The sequence below is a fragment of the Ixodes scapularis genome, unplaced genomic scaffold, assembly GCF_016920785.2.
Source record: "Ixodes scapularis isolate PalLabHiFi unplaced genomic scaffold, ASM1692078v2 PGA_scaffold6__148_contigs__length_123643588, whole genome shotgun sequence".
Taxonomy (NCBI): domain Eukaryota; kingdom Metazoa; phylum Arthropoda; class Arachnida; order Ixodida; family Ixodidae; genus Ixodes; species Ixodes scapularis.
Window position 1 is genome coordinate 123237155 of NW_024609881.1, and position 20504 is coordinate 123257658.

General features: G+C 51.4%; 2 protein-coding genes across 5 annotated transcripts in view; one reads left to right on the forward strand and one right to left on the reverse strand.

Moving 5' to 3' along the window:
* Positions 1 to 1144: 1144 nt before the first annotated feature.
* Positions 1145 to 11820, forward strand: LOC8025771 (josephin-1). Of its 4 annotated transcripts, none has more exons than XM_040502928.2 (5): positions 1145 to 1236; positions 5675 to 5888; positions 8005 to 8130; positions 8432 to 8612; positions 9720 to 11820. In XM_040502928.2, the coding sequence occupies exons 2-5, from the start codon at positions 5698 to 5700 to the stop codon at positions 9936 to 9938; spliced, it is 717 nt and encodes a 238-aa protein (XP_040358862.1). In that variant the 5' UTR covers positions 1145 to 1236; positions 5675 to 5697; the 3' UTR covers positions 9939 to 11820. The 4 variants fall into 4 exon arrangements, with proteins under 4 accessions (XP_040358862.1, XP_029825618.1, XP_029825617.1 ...); XM_029969758.4 differs by having other exon boundaries at positions 1154 to 1236; positions 5675 to 5891; XM_029969757.4 differs by lacking the exon at positions 1145 to 1236 and adding an exon at positions 2462 to 2876 and having other exon boundaries at positions 5675 to 5891.
* Positions 11821 to 11868: 48 nt separating this feature from the next.
* LOC8025772 (sorting nexin-29) overlaps positions 11869 to 20504 on the reverse strand; it is a 38169-nt gene continuing 29533 nt past the window's right edge. Inside the window, exons 20-23 of the mRNA XM_042294565.1 lie at positions 19746 to 19839; positions 18936 to 19076; positions 16461 to 16600; positions 11869 to 15569 (exon numbers count right to left, since the gene is read on the reverse strand). Coding sequence (XP_042150499.1) covers positions 15422 to 15569; positions 16461 to 16600; positions 18936 to 19076; positions 19746 to 19839 — 523 coding nt within the window. The 3' untranslated portion in view covers positions 11869 to 15421. The remainder of the gene's footprint in view (positions 15570 to 16460; positions 16601 to 18935; positions 19077 to 19745; positions 19840 to 20504) is intronic.

A 20504-nucleotide genomic window follows, 5' to 3' on the forward strand; every position in this document is an offset into this window, starting at 1 on the left:
GGTCACTGTTAAACCGCCTACCGCTCAATTCTTCCAAATGCCCTGCCATACTGCTCGTCTCCCACAGGGAACAACCTGATGAGCAACCGACACAAACCATTGCTGGCGACGCCCTCCACCGCAGTCATCGAACGAGACTGCTGGGCATTACGCTCGACCATTGACTCCAGTTAACTACACATATCAACCAGGCGTTATCGAGAGCCAGGAGGATGCGGGGCTTTATCACTCGGGTCTTTAAGGATGCCGGAGCCGATACCCTCGAGAACCTTTTCACTGCGCTCGTTCTTCCTCGGCTCGAGTACTGTTCTTCAATATGGAACCCCTCACAGGTTAGCCTCGTTGCATCACTGGAGAGTGTACAACGTCGTGCTGCATACGCTGTCCTGTGCATGCAGAGGCCCCCCACCTCGCCCTTCCTGTTACAAAGACACGCGGACTCCTCTGGCCCTCTGACGGAAAATGGCGTCCACCAGGCTGCTTGCCAGCATAGCCTGCCCTGACCAGCGTCCCCCTCCCCAGTTCGATTAAGTGATGGCGCTCTTCAACCCCTTTTTTCGCGCACAGAGCGTCACCGGCAGTCGCATCTCATCTGTACTGTTCAGATATGGCGCCCACTGGCAGACGCGCCGTCAGCCAGCGTCCTGAAAGGCGATATGAATGTAAAGGAGTTCCCATAGGGACGCTGTGCGTTCCCTCCGCGCTTTCTAGACAGCCACGCTTACTTCCCTCCTTCTGATTTCAGTTCAATTCTTATTTATTTATCCGTGTTTGCTTATGAGTGTGTGCCGCGTGTGTATAATGTCGTGCCTACTCCATCGTGTCGTGCCACAGACCTACGGGTACGGGCCATTGGCCTTTTCTGGTTACCAGACTCTCCTCAAGAGTTAAATAAAGAAATGACAATATCAATATTGCGTACCCAACCTGGGGCCTGTAAGCGCACACATGTGCACTTACGGGGTTGCCTTCAAGTTTGAGGATGGTGCAGTGCTGCTACTAAGGGGCCATAAGTTGCTTTTTGAATTTCGCCGCGTTTTTCCAAGCCACTCGCAACCTCAAGTCACGTGATAAGCGTCACTTCCGATTTCTCGCTTCCGGTTTTCGCAGAGGAACTTTGGCGCCCTCTTGCGGCGTAGGCGGAAAACGCTGAAACTCAAGGATCAAAAGATGGCGGTGGGTTGTTGTGGAAGATTATAGCCGCTCTAAATGTTCACACGATTCGATGCTTCTCAGGTGAGCCAATGCAACTTCTCTGAGCGTTCACACTCATCTTCACGTGCTGTCTCGTCCTCGGAGGAATCTTAAAGCCGACCGGATGTTCAGTTTCGCTTGGTTCAATGACCGACGGCTGCACTTTCAGTGTTTTGGCTCTTGTGAAGCCTGCGATTCGCGAACTTTTTAGCCGTAATTTTCTATTTCGTTCGTAGTATCCCCGAACGCAAAACCTTGCCCTTCTCGACAATTGACGTTGAAGACCGAAGCGTTCATGAACAACGTCAGTCGGCCCCTTCGACGACTACGTCCCGAAAGTTGCCAAGTGACAGACGTCGCGATACGTGCTTTGAATACACGATTTTGCGCAGTGCTTGCTTCGAATCTTTTCAGCGAAGAACAGCGATTAACATGTCATTTGATGTCCGAAAAAAACTCGTGGCAAATGATGCCTCGTTGCGTCGAGCAAACCGTTCCCCTTTGCTTAATACAAATAAAAGACAACGTGACCCGATTGGTATCTGTGCTCGAGGAAGTCATTCAGCAAACAAGATATCCTTGAAAGGATCGAGGACAGATTCTTGGTGTCTGCCTCGTGCGCTCGTTAACGATACCATTTTAATCTTTTCGAGGATCGAACTGCTCAGAAGCGGATGCATTTGTGACGTCTGCTCAACTAGTCGCCTTTCGACTCGTCCACATGCGCGGCCTTTCGAGCCGTCTCCAAACTCCGCCTGTCTAGTCGTCTATAAACGTGGCCTCGTAAATTGTTCGTTGAGGCTGCCTGCCAACTCTTCGAGTCGCATTCCGCATCGTCTGCTAACGTCGCTCTCCAAATCAACTGCTTTTCCGAAGTTTTTTTTTTTTTTTTTTTTTCGTGTTTGCTGCACCGATTTTTTTGTTTGCTGCAGCAGTCAAGTTTGAGGAGGTTAGTGGACCATTTGTTTTCCCTTCCATTCGGAACAGGTCTGTCTTTGTTTCCATCTCAGTTTTGTTTTGTCGTGTAGTCAGTGTCCAAAAGAAGCAGAACCTCGAGACGTGGTCTCGAAGAGCACTTTTTACTTACGTGCCAAAAATAACCAGTGTTGTGATTTTGTCAGTCCTTCGAAGTTGGCCATCTCTGTTCCCGACTCTTGGCCTGCACCGTAAACTCTGCTGTCCCATGGATCGTTTTGCAATAACAGTGGACTACATTGGCAAATCAAAACTTTCTCGCTTCGTATGCCATATGCTGTTGTATCGATGCAAACACCAATTAAATACGGTCTTTGAAGTGGCTCTGAATGGTCGTTATTATCTTTGGGCCTCGAATGGCTGTGATTCATGATAGATAAAGCTCCTCGCAGCAAGGAGGTTGTAAATATTTTGGATATCTGTTATCCTTGTGTGCGGAGCTGCCATTGTACTCACCTATACTCCTGTGAGAAGCGTGCGACAAGACAGTGGCTCTCAACTCCATGCGCCGCCGATCTGACGAGGGAGCAATGTGCTCGTTGGGCCAGTTTCTTCCAGTGATCATTCATGCCCACGCAGAGCTGTTCGATGTGCTGATTAGTGAGCACTTAGCTCGCACCGTACTGTCAGCTTAGGGGTGAGTGTACTGGGACCATCTCGCATACATCCTGTGGGGCAGCCGACGGACAGTGAGCATGGCGTGTGCAGTGAGTGAAATTCTCTTATCCCACCTGCTGCTTCATCAGCTGTGGGAAGAATTACGATAACTGTCCGTTAAGACCGACGTTTCTCAATTCATCAAGCGCGACCAAGCCTTCAAGATTAGCGAAAGCGGAGAAAAGTATTTCTTTCCCCGACGCCATCAACGCCCGAACCATCAGTCCATGGTTTTTAAATGGTGTTGGCTTGCCCAAGCACCGTGCTTTACAAATTGTTTGGGTGTGCAGTTTTACACTGGAGCTGGGAATCAAAAACACCAGCCCCCTCCATTTGCTTGCAAAAGCAATAAAAACAGCAATAATGATCTCATTTCTAGTAGGCCTACTCGATCTGCCAACGAGCAAAGAGCAGTCTGATAAACTAGGAGCAAAAAATGCTTCTTACGACAATTTTAGCAATCACTGGCGCCGATGAATATTGTCCCTCAATAATTTCTGGGCTGTTAAGCACGCAAGCACTTTGTAGTAGCATATTCTAGCACAGCATCACCAAACTCGAGTGAAGATAAGCGAGAAACGTGACATAGTGTTCCCGCGTTTACTGCAGAGACGATTGAACCACTTCACGTGAGAAGTCGTATAGGCGACGTTGGGTGTGGGTAGGTTATGGTCTTTATACTCTGGACTGGGTTGGAGAAAATTTGAAAACACATCTGCAAGCAGCTCCAGACACATTAGAAAGTGGAGGAAGCGGGCAACGCTCATATGCAACAATACCGGCATGGATGTCAGTGGGGCTATCAAAGTAGAGCACTGTGCCACCTTGAGGTGCAGCTCTCCATGGTGGCCAGAAAAATGCCTAAGGACCTGCTCTTAAAGGGGTCATGAAACGCTTTTCCAGCTTTTTCCTGTTTCGCTTTCCTCCTCAACTCATAAATCGCGCATTCCACCAAACAGTTAAAGAAGACGAAAAGGGGGAGTCCCCTCTTGCTCGCACTCTCGTTTGTATAATCCCGGACACATCCATTCTCCCCCTAGAAGATTAGCCCGTCGCTCAAAATTCAGACAAAAGTCGCTTTCCCCACCCCGTTCATTCCGAAGCTGACTGTGCTGTTGAAGCTACGTGCTCGTTGGGCCAGCCACACTTGCCACGTGAGCGTGGCAAATGTGGCTGCAGAGAATGAAGTCAGGTGATGAAAGGGAGGCGGCTGATTGGTCCGGCAAGCGCGTAGCTTCCACCACAATGTCAGCTTAGGGGTGAAGGGAATAGGTGAGGTCCGGTTGCGTGTGACGTCAGTTTGGACCCGATGACGCGCTTTTGGGACCGCGGATGTATCACAGTGAAAAGGCAGAGAGGTTGCGAAGGGGAGGAGGTACGAAATAGTCCGCTCTGTTTTCAAATTTTCGCACTGAAAGTCAGGCTTTTGACTTTCTACCTTTTTTCTTTTGGTCCACTGAACGATGTGCTATTAGTAAAATCCCAATCTAAAATGATTTATCCCAACCCAAAAATCGTTTCATGGGCCCTTTAAAGTCTTGTCTCCAGGGCATGGTACTAATGTCAAGTTGAGAGACTGGACTGTCAGGGTCACTTTTGAGGCATGGTACCCTGTGCTTCCATTGCCATTGTACTCTCGTTCTGCTCCCAAGGAAGCAAAGAAATTTCTGGAGCATTTTTTTCTTAAAATATTGTGTTCTTAATTTGGTACCACTTACTTGCAAGGCAGGAGGGTCTTATTACATCCTTATTAATTGCGGTACTTCTGTACTTTAGACTTCTGCTCCTCCTGGGCACTTCTATTGGCACTCTAAACTGCAAGTTTTAGTTTTTTCATTTTTTTATTTTATTACCCTTAAATCGCCCATTTCTGGGCTTTACATAAGGGGGGGGGGGGGTACAAAATAATAATGAAAACTTGCATAAATACAATACAATTCAACAACTGGCACACAAGTCGTGCGCTTTCAGCGCATCCTTGAAATCATCCGTATTTACTAGAATAACAATGTCATCAGGCAGCTTGTTCCACAGAGCGATCGACAGTTGCAGTGGTGAGTACTTGTATCGATTCGTTCATGGCGTGGATAAATGAAGTTTGCAACAATTGAGGTACCCTTGCACGGTACGCTCTGGGGGTTCTGATGTATTTCACTTAACCCTGCGAGTGCCTGGTTATTTTTCCCGCATGCCATAAGCAAATTTTGGTCTTTGTATTGCGGTAGTATGCTCTGTGAAGAATGTTTATTTATAAAAGGTGCACTATTTCACGAGCAAAACGTTTATTCACGTCCGCATGCCTCCAACCTACGACATGTTTCTCATATTGTACTTTCCGAGATATGGTACTACGGATTAGCACATGAACCTTGCACTTTGAGGTCCCTCTTTGCAGCAGCCTTGCTCGGTTTTCGTTTGGTTGGGACTATAACTTCTCGTTTTCCCAATCATCGAACACCGAGTCCGTTTGCAATTTCTAGATCCGAGTGTTTGCCACGAAGCGAGAATCTGAAGGACACAGATTCGCCATTCTGTGACAATGAAAGGGCTTTACCGAAAGGGGCTCCCCAAAACATTACGTGCCAGGAAAAAGTGACCTTGCAAGATAAAAGGCTGTTTTCATCGCTCACATACTCCGTTTCACCTTACGTCCGGGCGCCAAGAGCTATCCTAGCCAGTCCCTTTCTGTGGACGTAGCCCGTGATACTCTTTCTGCGTGTCGCTGTGCCCCCTCTTCAAGGTCATGTGACACTGCACGGCCTTGGATTGGCTCGGACGTGAGGTGAAGCGGAGTGTAGACCGGTGGGGCAGGGAGTGGGGCTGAGGGGGCCGGGGGGCGCGTGCCCAGTGGCGAGCCCGGAGGCTGCCCCCATGTACCAGTCGTGCCTGAGGCTGGTGGACCGGCTCCTGCGCAAGGACCAGAAGCCAGGGCGGCCGGGCCTGGCCCCGCCGGTCTACCACGAGCGCCAGGTGAAGGAGCTGTGCGCCCTGCACGCCCTCAACAACCTCTTCCAGGACGCCTCCGCCTTCTCCAAGGGCTCCCTGGACGACATCTGCCACAGGTTGTATGTTGCACCACGTTTCCTCGGGTGGGGGAAGTACACCGGCTAGCCCATGTTGCCCCATGCACCCTCGCCATGGGGCAGGGGGGTAAAGACTGGAGCAGTAAGCGCCAAATCGAGAGAAAGGGAGCGACAGGAATGCGGAGAAAGAAAGACCGTAGGTTAGGCACATTCGGTTTGCCAGCTCTAGTTGTTAGAGTGCTTGTCATTGTTTGTCGTTTTTATACGCCGCTTAACGCTGGTGTTTTTGTGGAAATTAGGGCTAGAAAAGGCTAGATATACATACCTTGGAACCGATGCTTTCCTACATTGCGTATATTGAAGCGTCACCAGTGATACGTCGGGACCATCGTGGGACCACCGCTATTTATTTATTTATTTATTTATTTAAAATACCCTCAAGGCCATTGGCATTACAGAGGGGAGTGGGGGTTAGTGGCAGTAGTACACTTCGCAGCTCAATCTGAGCAGTATAGATTATTTATGGCAGTCCTAAATAAATGGTCAGGAACAATTGTTGCGATAGATGCGGGAAGGTGGTTCCAATCCACTGAAGTTTTTGGAATGAATGAGTCTTGGAATGCATTAGTGTTGCATTTTAGAATGTCTACTTTATACATATGATCAATGCGAGGTGAAATATAAGAAGGTTGATTCAGCAGTCGGTTGTGAAGTAATGAGTTAGTACGGTGTATCTTATGAAAAAGACATAAGCGAGCTATTTTACGCCGTAAATTGAGGTTAGGCAACAATAGGCTAGTTTTCATTGAGCTCATGCTTGCGGTGCGATGAAAGTTATTAAGAATAAACCTCACCTCTACGTTCCGCCGTTCTGGAACGGCCAGAATCCGTGGGACCTTTCGCTCCGGGTTATTATATTAACTCTATGAGAGGGAGGGCCACATGGGGGGTTGTTGCTTTTGAGAACCCGAGTTGCGATATGCCGGCTAGGCAGCGCTAGCCTTTGCCGGAGAACTGTGCGTGTCGTCGGTGACACGTTGGAAGTGACCCGTGTGGTCGCCACTGGGACGCCACGATTGGTGTAAGGGAAGCAATACAGTGGCAAATGGTGGCAAAAAGGAAGCGACATCATTTCAGGAGCATTTTTTAGGCTCGTTCGATTTACCTGCACTGGTGCAGAAAAGTGTAGGGTGGTGAGCTTCCAGTCGTGTCTCAATACACATCCCAGAAGTACACTGCCCTACACTTTTCTGCACCAACGCAGGAGGGGCAGGTGAATCGAATGAGCCTCGTGTTTTAGCTGCATTAGTCTGCCATTCACAATGTCCTTGCCAATCGGCAGCTCCGGCGTTCTTTAAATCGGCTGTCTGCCAATGGGGATGGTGGGGAACTTTGGAGAGAATTTGGAAAGGCGTAAAAAGTTTCTGGCGTTTTTAAGAATTTTTGTTGAAGCTGTAAAGCTGAATGTGCTAGTATTGGCGGGGTCGCAGAAGACATACAATTTGCCTGATGGCACGGCACTTTTAGTGGATTCGACAAATTGGGCAAAATTTGCAGGAAACTCCAGCGAGTCTGCCACGAGTGGGGAATCTTGGCGAACCTGCAGAAGTGAAGGAATCGTCGGCGATCCTGGGTGACCTCCGTAAAACAGGAAGCGAATTAGTCGGACGTAGGAAAGGACGGCGTTCTGGCGGACCTCGAGCGAGCCTCCCAAAGGCACCAAATTGTGCGGTGAAATTCGAGGGGAATTGTTGGAACCGTTAGCCAGATGGCAGCCAGCCTTGAGAAGGTCTTGGACCATGTTTTGCCCGGGTCCGGAACCACGGCTCAGTTTTGGGCGTCTGCGACCGGTGCCTTTAACCTCGGCCAAGAGAGTGGTCTCTCTGCCCGATGATGTTATAAAAGTGTCACACCGATCGAGTCAAGGGTGTGAACGCGGCTCTTTTCGCCTTTTCTGCGACTACCATCGGGTGGGGAGGAAAAGTAACGCACGTTGGGTCGTAAGCAGTACTTATGCGAAGTACCATAATCGTTGCACAGCTTCTTTAACGATGCCAGTGGCCATTCCTGCCCCTGTGGCGCCGCTCCCCTCTCTTGCCCCTGTCCGTGTCGTCCTCTGCGCCTTCGGCGTGTGCATGCGGAACGTGTCTTGCAGCCTGTCCCCCGACCACCTGGTGAACCCGCACAAGAGCGTGCTGGGCCTGGGCAACTACGACGTCAACGTCATCATGTCCGCCCTGCAGCTCAGAGGATACGAGGCCATCTGGTTCGACAAGCGCAAGTCAGTGCCCACCTTCCTCACTACTCCCTTCTCACCTTAAAAGTGCTCTCCGACGGTCGGCAGTATTCGTTAACCGTCGGGGTCGTACAAGAGAAGTTTCTTTCTTTTCCGATCTGCGTGCAAAAAAGGGAGAAATTTATGGCTTCGCTAAACAGGATTCTGCAGCTCAATCTCCGTTCTGACAAGCAGCTATTCTCGTCGCTCTTCAGAATGATGTTTGCCCGAAGGAGCGTATGAAAAGAAGTTTCTCGCAGTTGCCAAAAAATCGGAGGGAAGTGTGATTTGCCGGCCCGTGTTCCAGGGACCCGACCTGCATTGACCTGTCCAAGATTGTGGGGTTCATCCTGAACGTGCCGAGCGAGATGAAGTTCGGCTTCCTCCAGTTCCCGCTGAGCCGCAAGCACTGGATCGCCGTGCGCGAGGTCGAGGGCACCTTCTACAACCTCGACTCCAAGCTGGAGGCGCCCTCGCCCATCGGCAAGGTGGGCGGCCTCTCCCGCGCTCCTTCTAAACGGTAGACCCTTTGCAAAAGCGTCTAGAGGCCGCCGCGCCAGTCATCCGCCAAAGCTTTCGCACATAGTACTACTCTGGCAGACGCAAATGGGTTGCTCGATGCATTCCATCATTGGGGCGTCCCAGCCCCCGGCTGCCGAAGAGGAACGGGTGTTTGCCGCTTCCACCGCTGTGGCAGGAAACAGCGCAATCATGTCGTTGTCGAGCGTAAACCAAGGTCCCCTCAGTTACGCCCAACAGTATTGGTTGGAGATGCGTTCCAGGCACCACAGTTCCCTCCAACGAGCGAGTCTACGTCTAGCCTATTGCTAAGCGAGTCATTGAGCTTCCAGGCTGGACGGCAGTAATGCAGAACTGTCCATAAATGGACTGTTTAGAGTCCTCCCAGCGCTATCGATAGTATAGAAAAGCTATGGATAGTAGTGTCGATAGTCCACCATCCAGAGTCAATTATCGATTGTTGGCTCTCAATAGACTGCCGATAGTCAACTTTCAGAAAGAGAATGCGACGGGAGCGGTCGACCAAATGTGTCCGCTTGCGTCGCCTCGACAACAGAGGACTCGTGTACCGAATCTCACACACTGTACCTTCGCCGAGAAATGTTCGCACGTCACTAGCAGCAAGTTGCCGACAATCGTTCCTCACAAACCGTTTGCGACGTGCACCTCCCGTAGGAGTGCAATATGGTCCCGCGTCCTCGCGTTAAAAATCGCAGTCGGAAGGATGCCACCGACATCACGCTCACTTGGGACGGTGGCTTTGGAGCCACTGTCTTTTTTTAACTTTGCTCGTCTTGCTTTAGCCGATTTAAATCCCTCCTGGAAGACCGCAAAAGACTGTACGTGCGCAATTTCCGAAAATTAGCGTACGCTAAAACGGCGCTTGCAAGGCGCAAACTGCAGTAAGCGTTTGACGCATGCACAGTGAAGACGATGCTATTCTTTACATGCGCAAAGCTTTAGCATGCGCTATTCTGAAGCTCCCTACCATATATAGTTTGATATTGCTTACACTATGGGTAGTGTCGATGATAGCCTCGCTCTACTAGCGGACGGACCTGGAACCCCCGTTGCAGGCCCCCGAGCTGTTGCAGTACCTCCGGGAGCAGGTCAAGTGCAAGGACCGCGAGATCTTCGTCGTGGTCACGCAGGAGATTGGGAGGGTCAAGGGCTGCTACCAGGACGCCAGGTCGACGCCTCCGCGGCAGCAGCAGGCGCCACCTTGCGAACGGACCGCGCAGTGTGCCCAGAGCCCGCCCCGCTCCGGACCCAGGCAGAAGGAATGCGGCTGCTGAGCCTTCGAAGCAACGCCCCCGTTGCCGCGCAGTGATGTTGCGCGACGGCCGTGGAACGATCGCCGTGCGTCGACTACAGACGTTCTCGCATTCCTCTTTTCGTCCCCGTGATCGACTACACCGACGCTCTAGGTCGTCCTGCGAGGATGGGAACGTTTCTTTGCTTGCGTCTGCCCGCGTTCTTTGGGCGTTTGGTCCCCGTCGTGCACCTTCGAGAGTGCTCCCACCGTGAGCCGTGTGCCATTTTTGCTCGCTGCTTAGCTGCGGTGGAAACCACGTGCTCCCTGGACTAATCTTGCGTCTCTTTCGCCACGTGATCACGCTCCTGCCCACACCTGCGCGCAGGTAGTGAGGTCAGCGACGAAAGGGAGGCGGTCCATTGGTGCTGCCAGCACGTAGCTTTCACTGCAATGTCAACTTGACGGGGATTGGAGTACAGCCACTCGCGAGTCGTCTCGAAGACATCGTCCGCGAGCCGTCTGCTATTCGTCCGAGGCGGTGGGGACGCGTTTGGGACGTTTCGTTAAAATGCGAATGTGATGTACAGAGATCGGGATGTGGTCGCGCCCCGTTACTCTTTTTGTATATCGATTTGTCCGGAGAAATGTGGAACCCGCGCGAAGGCGTAGAATTTTAACGTCACATTCGAATTGCTCGGCGCGTCTCGGTGCGCTCCTGCCAAACCGTCTGCGCATCCGAACGCGCTTCTGCCTTAACTGCAGCCAGGCGGCATTTTTTGTTCGGTCGAAGGATTCGCGAGCTCGGGCGGCAAGACGTTCGAAACGAAGTGTCCTTTGACGTTGCGCGTTATATAATTCGTTGGGGACGTTTGCAAAGCCAGAACTGCGCGAGCATTTGCGACGGGATTTTTGTTTCTTTTTTTCGTCGGTCCCTAATTTATTTCAATCGAAGACTACTTTAACCGGACAGGGTCTGCCTAAAGCACTCCGTGAAACGTCGGGTCACTAACGCATACTTGCACCCCGTTTGCGGTTGGTCGCCAGCGTACTTAACCCGCGTGTGACCTCTTCCCAAACGGAACTGGCAGCGATCCAATCAAAACTGTGCTTTACCACGCCCTTCGCGCCACCGAGCGTTTCGCGGGTGCGGTTACGCGAGGGACAGCTTTGGGCGTACCGATGCTGTAAATACCGCGGGGTTCGCACCGTTGTACATACAAGACAGATGTACAGAGAATTCCTATACCACCGTCATTTTAAACTATTTTACCTAATCGAGCTTTTTAAGGGCGGTACTCCCTCGTGGTACGTGCCACGCGACGTTGGGACGAGTTCCGAGCATACGGGGCGGAAGGTGGTCGCTCCCGGGATGGTGCAATTTCTGTGGCGACGCCCGCGCTTTGTACAAAAAGAAAAAAAAAAAAATGTTTATATACGCTTTTGTTGTTTGTTTTGTCGAAAAAGCCAACTTTTAGAATTAACGACGCTTTCCCGGTCCGAATACCGGTACCTCTGCCGTGGCGAGGGTGGGCCGTTCCGGCGGGTACCTCTTTACTTATGCAAAAACGTCTCGTCGAGAAAACCGCGGCCAGTCGCTAATTTTGCAGCTTCTAGCATTGCCGGAGTAAGTCCCTCTCCACTCCTAAAACAAGTTTTTTTGAGGTGCGTCCTTCATATTTACAAAGCCAGCATCGATCGGTCGTGAGACGAACGAGCTTCTCTCGACGGCGGCGCCTCTGTAGGCAGCGTCAAACGCACTGTTCACCGAATGTGTACATTGACCCTTGTTCTCCCACCGCTCGGAAATTCCGTCCTCAAAACCTTCTATCGGAGTCCGCTCGAATGAACGGAAAGCAGCGTCGTTACTGGCCCGGCATTCTTTTGGTGTGTTGGATTCGCTCGAATAAATGGGAAATATTCTAGTCTGTGTCCTGGTGACTCTTGCAGCTTGCGAGCGAAACAAGGTTCGGTCCAAAGAGTGTGCTTGCAACCTTTATTTTTCCGGCGCTTCAACAAACCATCTTCGGAGCTGTGCCGCCCGTACCAATGTGGAACACACTTCCGACATCTGCTACGCCGCATAAATAAACTAGCGTAGGTCCGCCTCTCGAGACCGATACAAAACTGGCTCGGTCGTGGCATGTCGGTAAATAATCTCTCGTTTCTCAAATAGTGTTTTGGCAACGGAACGCAGACTTGCACAAAAAATACCGTCCACACTTGTATTTAATTACAACATATACACGGCAGACTGCATCCTTTACGGGTGTGCGGTCTGCAACATTGTCGGAAAGGTGGAGGGGAACGGGTGAGTATACTTTCACACTGAGATTAGCACATTGGCAACTGCACCAACCGATAAAAGGCTTTCCGTGCAGACGCCCAATACTGTTCCACCAAAATGGAAATTCGCTTGCTTCATTGCGGTATAAATAGGGCTCCGTGTTTTCGCTATTTATTTGTCTCCAAATTCGGGGGACAAATCTGTGTTTTATCGGGCTTGTGACGTTAAGCAACTGTAAAAATTACTGGAGAATACTATAATTCATAACTTAAAAATTATACTTGCAGTTCAGTGCAACTGTGTTGTGTATGGGTAAACAAGAAAATAGTAGGGTGGAAAAATTCTTTCCGTAAAGGTAGCCTTTCTATATCTTTTTTTTTTTTTTTCAAAGACAGTTTTAATTGGGGTTTTTCAGTTTTCGCCGATTTTGAGAAATCTGCTTTGGGGATTGATTTCTGGCAATTTTCAGTATATACCAAAAACGCAGAACCCTAGTTACGAACACGTGCATCTGGGGCACACTGGCCCAGACGTGCCAACAGGAACCGACCAAAGTTGCTCGTTCACAGAGCGTACACGAAAACATGTCTCAACATGATACGGAATCGAAACAATGGCAGGAACGTGAGCAGAAAACTCTTTTCATTCTCGCGCACAACAGAGTATGTCCAGCAACTTGTAGCTGGTTCTCTCAAAAGTCGTACCGTCGCTCTGCTAGTTCTACAGCGAGATTCAACGAGGCAGTAAACTATCCGTACGATTATTTGTTCCTGGCACCAAAGAAAACGTTGCGGTAAACGAAAAGGATCCGGACGCCATTTTCGTCTGCCGAAGATTACGGGCCGTTACGTCGGCTGCTAAGCCTGTTTTTAGTTAGATGTGCACAGCTCTGGCACCTAGCACGTACTCGGCCGCTCCTTTCTAGAAGCATTCTAAGCCGCTGTAGACTTGGTCGTGTAAAGCGAGTCTCCTTATTTATGCTACGTTGCTGCAACGTTTGTTTTGGGAAACTAACACGGCAGGGTCGAGAAACAAGCAGAAGGAACGAATGCGTTGTATTGTGCCGCCCGTCCGTCGTCTTGCTGCCGTTCTTTCCAGCTGCGTGCCACTGTCGGGTGCACGGCAGGCTAGCTCGCACTCCCAATTTTGAAAAGCCACTAGTATTTGCGAGCCTTAAACTTGATAAAATCCTCTACAAACTGCCAGACCATTCGGGTCCATTGTTCTTTACGGCGTCCTGGCCACCGAAGTAAGTGGGGCACCGATTCCTGCCGTCGTCTGTGTTGGAGCGACGGAAGTCCTACGGAAATGTGACCGGTCAAATTTCTTTGCCCATGCCGTTGCAAAAAAAAAAAAAAAATTGGGTTGTGTGTGTCTTTATACAGCCTAGAACTTCGTCTGCCTCAAAGGGCGACGAGTCTCCCAGCTGTAGATGAGCAATTTAGCCAGTGCGGTACAACCGCTAGCCTGGGGTCTTTGACGTGCACCACGCAGTAGTGATACACAACCGCACGCCGGTACGATGCTCATCCAGATCGAAACGGGCAGGGGTGGGGCTCGAACCCAGGATCCCTGGGTTCTGCAGCGCGAGCTTTCGCTCCACGTGCTCCGAGCTGGTGTGCGCTAGGCCACTCGGCCACCGATCCCGTTGCAATGCCCGTTACAAAGGTTCATCCACTGTTTGATTACGTTCCCTCGTCTCTTTTCCAGTTTTATTAAGTAAAAAAAAAAGGGTAAGACATAAAACTTCTTTGGTCATTTTTAAGATGCGAACAGCATCTTTGGGATAGGTCTGGGTTACCCGAAAATCGGACGCTTTGCTCGTAAAGGGAACGGTTAGGGCTCTGGACGTCTCACAGCCCGCAACAGAAATGGTACGCGTGTTCCTCAAAAATCTTCTTAAACACGAGTGGGACTGCCAGGTGAGATTCAACACTCTGTGCAACGATGGGGAAAGTAGAATCGTGAAATAGCCAGCCTCGCTGCAGCAACCGCCGCCAACCCGCAGTCGCCGATAGGTTAAAAAATGCGGGGCTTCTAAGGTTCCAGTCCCGCAGTCTCATTGGCTGTACGGCAACGACGAACCTGACCAGGGTTCTGGACTTGCGCAGCCAAGCGACCCTGAAAACTGGCCTAGAGACGAGCAAAGAGAGTACAGGGTTGGGAGCATTTTTCGTCCAGACCGCCTCTTAAGCTCCTGACGACAATTGTTGCCTGCCAGTTTGCAAGGGGACGAAACAAAGGGTGCAACTCAGCTTGCAACTTCCGACAGAAATGTTATTTGTGGTATGCCGACGGAGCGAGAGTCTCCCGCCGAAATTGATTCGGCGCCATCGAGACTGGTACGATGGCACTTCCGAGGCATGGCCACGCCTTTGCGCGGTCGCGATGGTTTGACGACGGTCGTGCCTTAAGTATTGCTACGTCGCTTCTCCCAAAAGTGGCTGTTTTTGCGACGAGCTTTCTGCAATGTGGCAGCTATTCTTCGCCAATATTTCGGCCTTATGACGTTTCTAGAACGCGAATTGTACGCACCGACACTTCGCTTTTTAGTGCCCCAGTATCGCTCCGTCGCGACATTTCTCCGGCGCCGTGACAATCTGGCAATTTTACAAATTATTTGTTTTTTGCGGCATTTTGACGGCGCGATACTATTGCTAAAATATTACTACTGCCGCATTACAGCGTTTCCAGGTCCCTCGTCCAACGTCGCATCGTTCCCTACAATTACATTTTCGCAGCATTAGTATTTCGGCAGTACCAACTCGCCGAGACTGCAGAGTCCAAAGTTTCTATAACCTCGTTCCTGCAATGTCGCAATGTTCCCGCTACGTGGCAACACTTTTTTCCGATGGCACCGCAACATCTTTACAACCTTGCGTACGCCGCGCCCCAACGTTGCACTTCCGGCGTCTCGACGTTTGCTGACGGCGTCGGTGCGTCGCGGCAACGTCGTTTCTTCGACGACCACTTCGAACCAGAGCTCACCGTTCGTGGTCAATTCGGACACGGTTCGTAGGCTGCAGGTGGGCAAAGTACGACACGCGCGCAAAAATCTCGAATGCAGCCGCAGTTTAGATTTTTCGGCATCATACTTCGCTAGCCTGCATGGTTGCGTTACGTGTAATCTTGGTCGGCTTGTTTGCGGCCAGACTTTGTGGACACTTTCCGAGTCTGAGCAGATTCCGTAAAGGGGCTCTAGTGGCGCCGCAAGGAGCTGGCCGGAAACGCCGGCTGCTTCAGTGTCCCATGTAGTGTGGCACGGGTGTCTGCTGCTGCGGGTGCGAGGGCGTCCCCGACGATCCGCCGGACGAGTGGGCCGGCACGCGCAGGCGCTGGTGGCTGCGCCGGCTCGTCCGGGCACGCAAGTTCACGGGGTCCTGCTCCCTGCGAGGATGCAAACGGGGGTCGGCCCTGTTAACACAAGTGCATTGGACCGCAACCGTCGTGATCTCTCGCAGAGATTTATACAGACCCCCCAAACACTCCCCACACCCCCAGGTTTTGCCCGTCGCCCCCCCCTCCCCACCCTACAGCTCCCTAAAAATTTGTAACCCCCCCAGGTTGAAAATTCTGGATGAACCCTCGATCTCGTAACCGGCATACGATCTGTCCTCTACGTCCATTTTATAAAATCTATCGCCACGATCAATCCGGTCTCAAAGCTCGAATAATTAACGACAGCTATCCTCACGCCTCGACCATAACTGCAAAGTCGATCGAGGCGAGAAGTTGGCCAGAAGCATGTGTGCTAAAGCAATAATTTTTTGTGCTTGGCAGAAAATACTAGAGGGTGTGAAATTCGATGAAAAAGGACAAAAGTCAAGGCCGGGGTTTTTGCATCGGGCTGCATTTGACAAACCGAAACTCGGGGAACGACTGTCGGTTTCGGAATTCGGGGGCTTTTGCCGGGTCACGCTCCAACAAAGCAAGAACACCGGTGGTAGCGCCCCTCCCAACCGCCGAGGTTGGCTCGCAACGCCGGTCCTGGCACCGGAGCTGGCATCTGTACATCCGAGATTCTCCCCGCCGCGCTCGCAAGAGAGACGCTCGCTCACCTTACTGGCTTTGGAGACGACTTACGCAACCGAGCGTCGTTACGGCCGATCCTCTTTTAGTACAGAGGAACTTGGCGGAGTTTCAGACCGAAATTACCCGATTCCTTCCGTAATCATCCGTAGTGGGAACGGTCTCGTTTCTCGGAGGCTTCTGGACGGTTCTAGAGAATGAGGCTCCGGAGACCCTCCCGGGGTAGAGGAGCGAGTTGCGGGGGCCCACCTGAAGAAGGGCAGGAGGGCGACGAGGGTGCTCTTGTCCGGGCTCTCCAGCAGCTCCGAGCTCGTCTGGGCCATCCAGTTGAGCACGCAGCGCAGGTAGCGCTGCAGCCTCTTCCTCCGCTCCTCCACCACCTTGGCATCCTGCGGGGAGAAGGGGGACGCCTCACTCCCGTCATTTCGGGCACTAATGGTCCGTATTGCCGTTCAACGGAGCAAAAACTGCCCTTGGAGAGATGTCCCTGCAGCTGCCCCCAGCCTAACCGCAGTCGCGCTGATCGTACAAAAGACGCGGTGTTTGCCGCACGTTCGAAACGCGCTCGCTTCGTGCTATGTGTGCTTCGAACGTACCTGCAGACAGTTTTTGTGCGACCAAATGTCGTAGAAGCCGTGCCAGCGTTCGCAGGCCGGTGTAGTAGCGGTGTGATGCCAGTGGGATACGACATTTTCATTTGTGCTCGGTCGTTTCGGAACGTCTTGTAGGCTGTGTTCCGAAATTTACTCGATCCGACTCCGGAGTAGAGGTTTCGTACCTTGGCGTTTCAAAACTTCCTCGTGCTTACTCGATGACGTCAGAACTCGCGTTCCAGAAGCGGGTTGTTTACTCCGGAGTAATTACTCACGTTACCCTCCTCGATTGGGAGGTAACGCCGGATCAAATCGAGTAAATACGTCACGTGATCTGTTCGTCGTCTGCTCGATTGCTCCGTTAGCTTTTGCGGCAGACGTTCGAAATAACAAAGAATGAGGTGCAGCCATTTATGTGTGGTTATTGCAATTTGCTGTTTTCACGCAGGAATTTATTGCACCACCATCCAGACCGTGTACCTTCCCGCAGGAAGGTATACTTGTTATTGTCAGAGTCTGAGCGTAAACAGGAGCTTCTCCGCATCCTCCTCCTCAGCGTTGGAGGGAACTCCGTATTCTTACGTTAAAGGATGAAAATGTTCAAACGCAGTAGATAATGTTGAAATTTGGGGGTTTTTTTCTCCCCAGGGTGTGCGTAATGAGAGGATTACGCTTGTAAAGCAGTGAAGGCATCGAAGATTTTATGTATACATTCAGTCAACAACCCCCACCACATTTCCCTCCCTAATAAATTGTCTATAGCGGTTTCGAAGTGCTCCCTGTGATTTTATAATCATATTCGCGTCAAAGCGAACGTAAGTTACAATTCACTGTTGAGAACGCCCCGTGCGTTCTACCGCTACACCGTGTGGGAGCATTATCCGCAAAACATAATCGGTGCTAATTACTATGAGTTGATGCTGTTTATGGCACCTGGACGAGACTTACAGCGATCCCGCAGATTAATCAAAACAAAAATGTTGATGTCTAACTGAAAGGAATGAGTAATTTTTATCTCAATATACGGTCCAAAAGGAAGGTGAGCAAAAGGAGCTGGTGGAGCCATTATCGTCTCTATCAAAGCGGTTAACATTATCGTTTCTACCTGGCTTCTCCATGATCAAAAGAGATTGTCTGCTATTTTCCGCCATCGCCGCCATGTTTTCTTTTTGCCATAGCCCAAGACGAAGCCAATCCGCGTAGTATCCAGGCGATTATCCCGGCCGTTCCAAAATCGAGTCGCGGATCACTTACTCGCGATGTCACGTGGTATTACCCGCTGACGTAGGAGGCAGGTTACTCGGGTAAGATTTGGAAGATAGCCCTAGTGTCTGGGAATCGCGCATTTGTACTCTGAAGCAGCCAATAAGCAAAAGTCACTGGAGTCCGGCCGCAAGCGCCGGACAAGCTTCGCAAGCGGCTGGGAACGTCCCGACCGAGTCGAGCTCAAAGCCAAGTACAGTTCGGTGTCCACATTACAAACCCGAATAACGAACCTCAGTTTAACAAAATGTGCGGCGTAAACAAAATTTCCACGTTCCTACCTTACCAACACCGTGCAACTTTTCCTTTATATTTAGCGAAGCAACTTTGATTGGCAGAGTCGACGTACCGAAACAATAGCTCAACGTGCGCGTGACAAACGCTTTGTTTACGGACTTCGGTCCGAGCCCATTTGCGAGATGAGGAGGGGAGTGTGACCACCTTCCGGATTACCGGCACGACTCGAGAGATACTTTTCGGCGGTAGAAACTGCGCCACAACGAAGCTTCCGAACACTCGGGTGCGGCTTTGTCGGGTTGACGTCTGGCCCTGGTGGTCGTCTGCCCGGGGTGTGGCAGACAACCTTACTAGATAAACGTCGGTCGATAAGCAAACACGCACTGCCTGCGGCAAAAAGTGATCTCCTCGCGGTTTTTAACCCGAGCTTAAAATCTGAGCAAAAAGAGCCTCGTTCGAAAATGGTCCTTTTCCGCTGCCCTAGAGGCGTTGCTGCCAGTGGCACTAGGGCTGCCGTCGTCTCGTATTTGCTCGGGTGCGGACGTCGAAGAAGAACCGCTTTCGAACGACGCTCTTTCGTGGAGCTTGTCAACCGGTAGATCTAGGAACGTTGGTAGCGAGGGCCGGTCACCTTGTTCCCTATGGACTTTTTTGGCGGGAAGTCGAAGGAGCCGACGACGGGGTTGCTCTTGCGCAGGGCCTTGTGCAGGGCGTAGAACTGCGAGTAGCGCCGGTACACGTTCCACTCGTCGTCCCGGATACGCACGTACACCTGCACGTTCGTCGAGAGGAGGCAAGATTCCTTAACCATTCGAGCGCCGGGTCAACATGTCCCAAGCAAATTTTAGTCCCACGCAGAAAGCGTGCATTTTTATTTATCTGGGGCACACCAATCTACGGGCCCAAGGTTAATCGACGTCGGCAAACCTCCAAACGAGCATATTTTTCTCAAACTTTTAGAGACTCGGTACTATGCAAAGCAGAACCCGGCCTCGCACCCTGGGGTTACTCTTCTCGCGTGGCCTATACTGCTTATTTGGAACTGGGACTTTTTTAACTAATTTTCAGATCTTGGTGGTCACCATAAAGTGCAAGGTTAAATAAAGAACATGGATTCGCTTTTCTGAAACAACCAAGGAGCGAACCGAAATACGAGTCTCCTAAACAAACCTTCCCACGCCAACGACTGTCATTGCCAGACAAAACATTGCTCTACGAGTAAAAATAATGTGGACGGCCCAGCTGGGAGAGCTAGGAAGGGAAACTGAAATCTGCAAGGGAGCGTGCTCGAACACGCTCGATTGTCAAAGGGGCACACGGATTACTTCCAAAAAAACTCGCCGAGCACCAGACTGCTCGGTTCGTGTCGACGACCTTCGTCGGCACGGCGGAAAGGCCGCGTCCCTCGTCGTTTGCGAGTTAGGGATGTGCAGAGCCCCACCTGGTAGACGTGGAAGGCGTCGGACCGATGTCCGGCCAGGAAGGCCGACGGGATCCAGATGTTGATGAGGGGCCTCGAGGCCGTCTGGGAGGAGCTGCGGGGAACGGACCAGGCAGGGTCAGTCGACCGGTTCCGACGTCGGACTCGCGGGCCGGCTAGGCCTATGCGCGCGGGTGCCACCTCAATCCTCGACGCGTTCGCAAACGCGACGGCACCGCTCCACCTCGTTCCAGATCAAAGGTTTCGTAGCTCGGCGTTTGGAAACCTACTCGTGTCTGGCGCCGCTCTATCTGCGTAATTGTGCGATAGGACCCACGGGAGTAACCCAGATTTCCTCGAGTGAAGCCGCGCACCGATATGTGCTGCACCAAACACTGTGCGGACCGAGGCAGATTGGCCACATTAAAGTCGTCTGCAGACGCATATGTATGAAATGAGCGTGCTTCAAAGGTGCCTAAGGCACCTGTGCGGAGAATTCTGTAATTGCGTCTGCAGCAAACGTCTCTTGTACGGCGTACAAGTGACAGCAGCTTAAAATTTGGAGCCGAAAAGTATCTCGCCTCCTCGGCAACTTCCAGTCGCTCCGTTAGGGCGGGACTTCCGCGCTTGTTTACCCTGCAATTTGGAGGACGCTCGGAGAGTCTGAGATTCGGCGAGGCTGTCCTGCTGCACCGTTCCGAGCATACCGAGTAACTGGTCGTATCGCGCGAGTATTGGAGGATCTCCGGCACATCTCTCGCTCGCCCATCCTCGAGTTAA

What these genes read in the sequence shown, in the direction of transcription:
- LOC8025771 (XM_029969757.4), top strand. An exon ending in GACGACATCTGCCACAGGTT is followed by an intron (nt 5,892 to 8,004) that starts GTATGTTGCACC and finishes CGTGTCTTGCAG; the next exon opens with CCTGTCCCCCGACCACCTGG. An exon ending in CGCCCTCGCCCATCGGCAAG is followed by an intron (nt 8,613 to 9,719) that starts GTGGGCGGCCTC and finishes CCCCCGTTGCAG; the next exon opens with GCCCCCGAGCTGTTGCAGTA.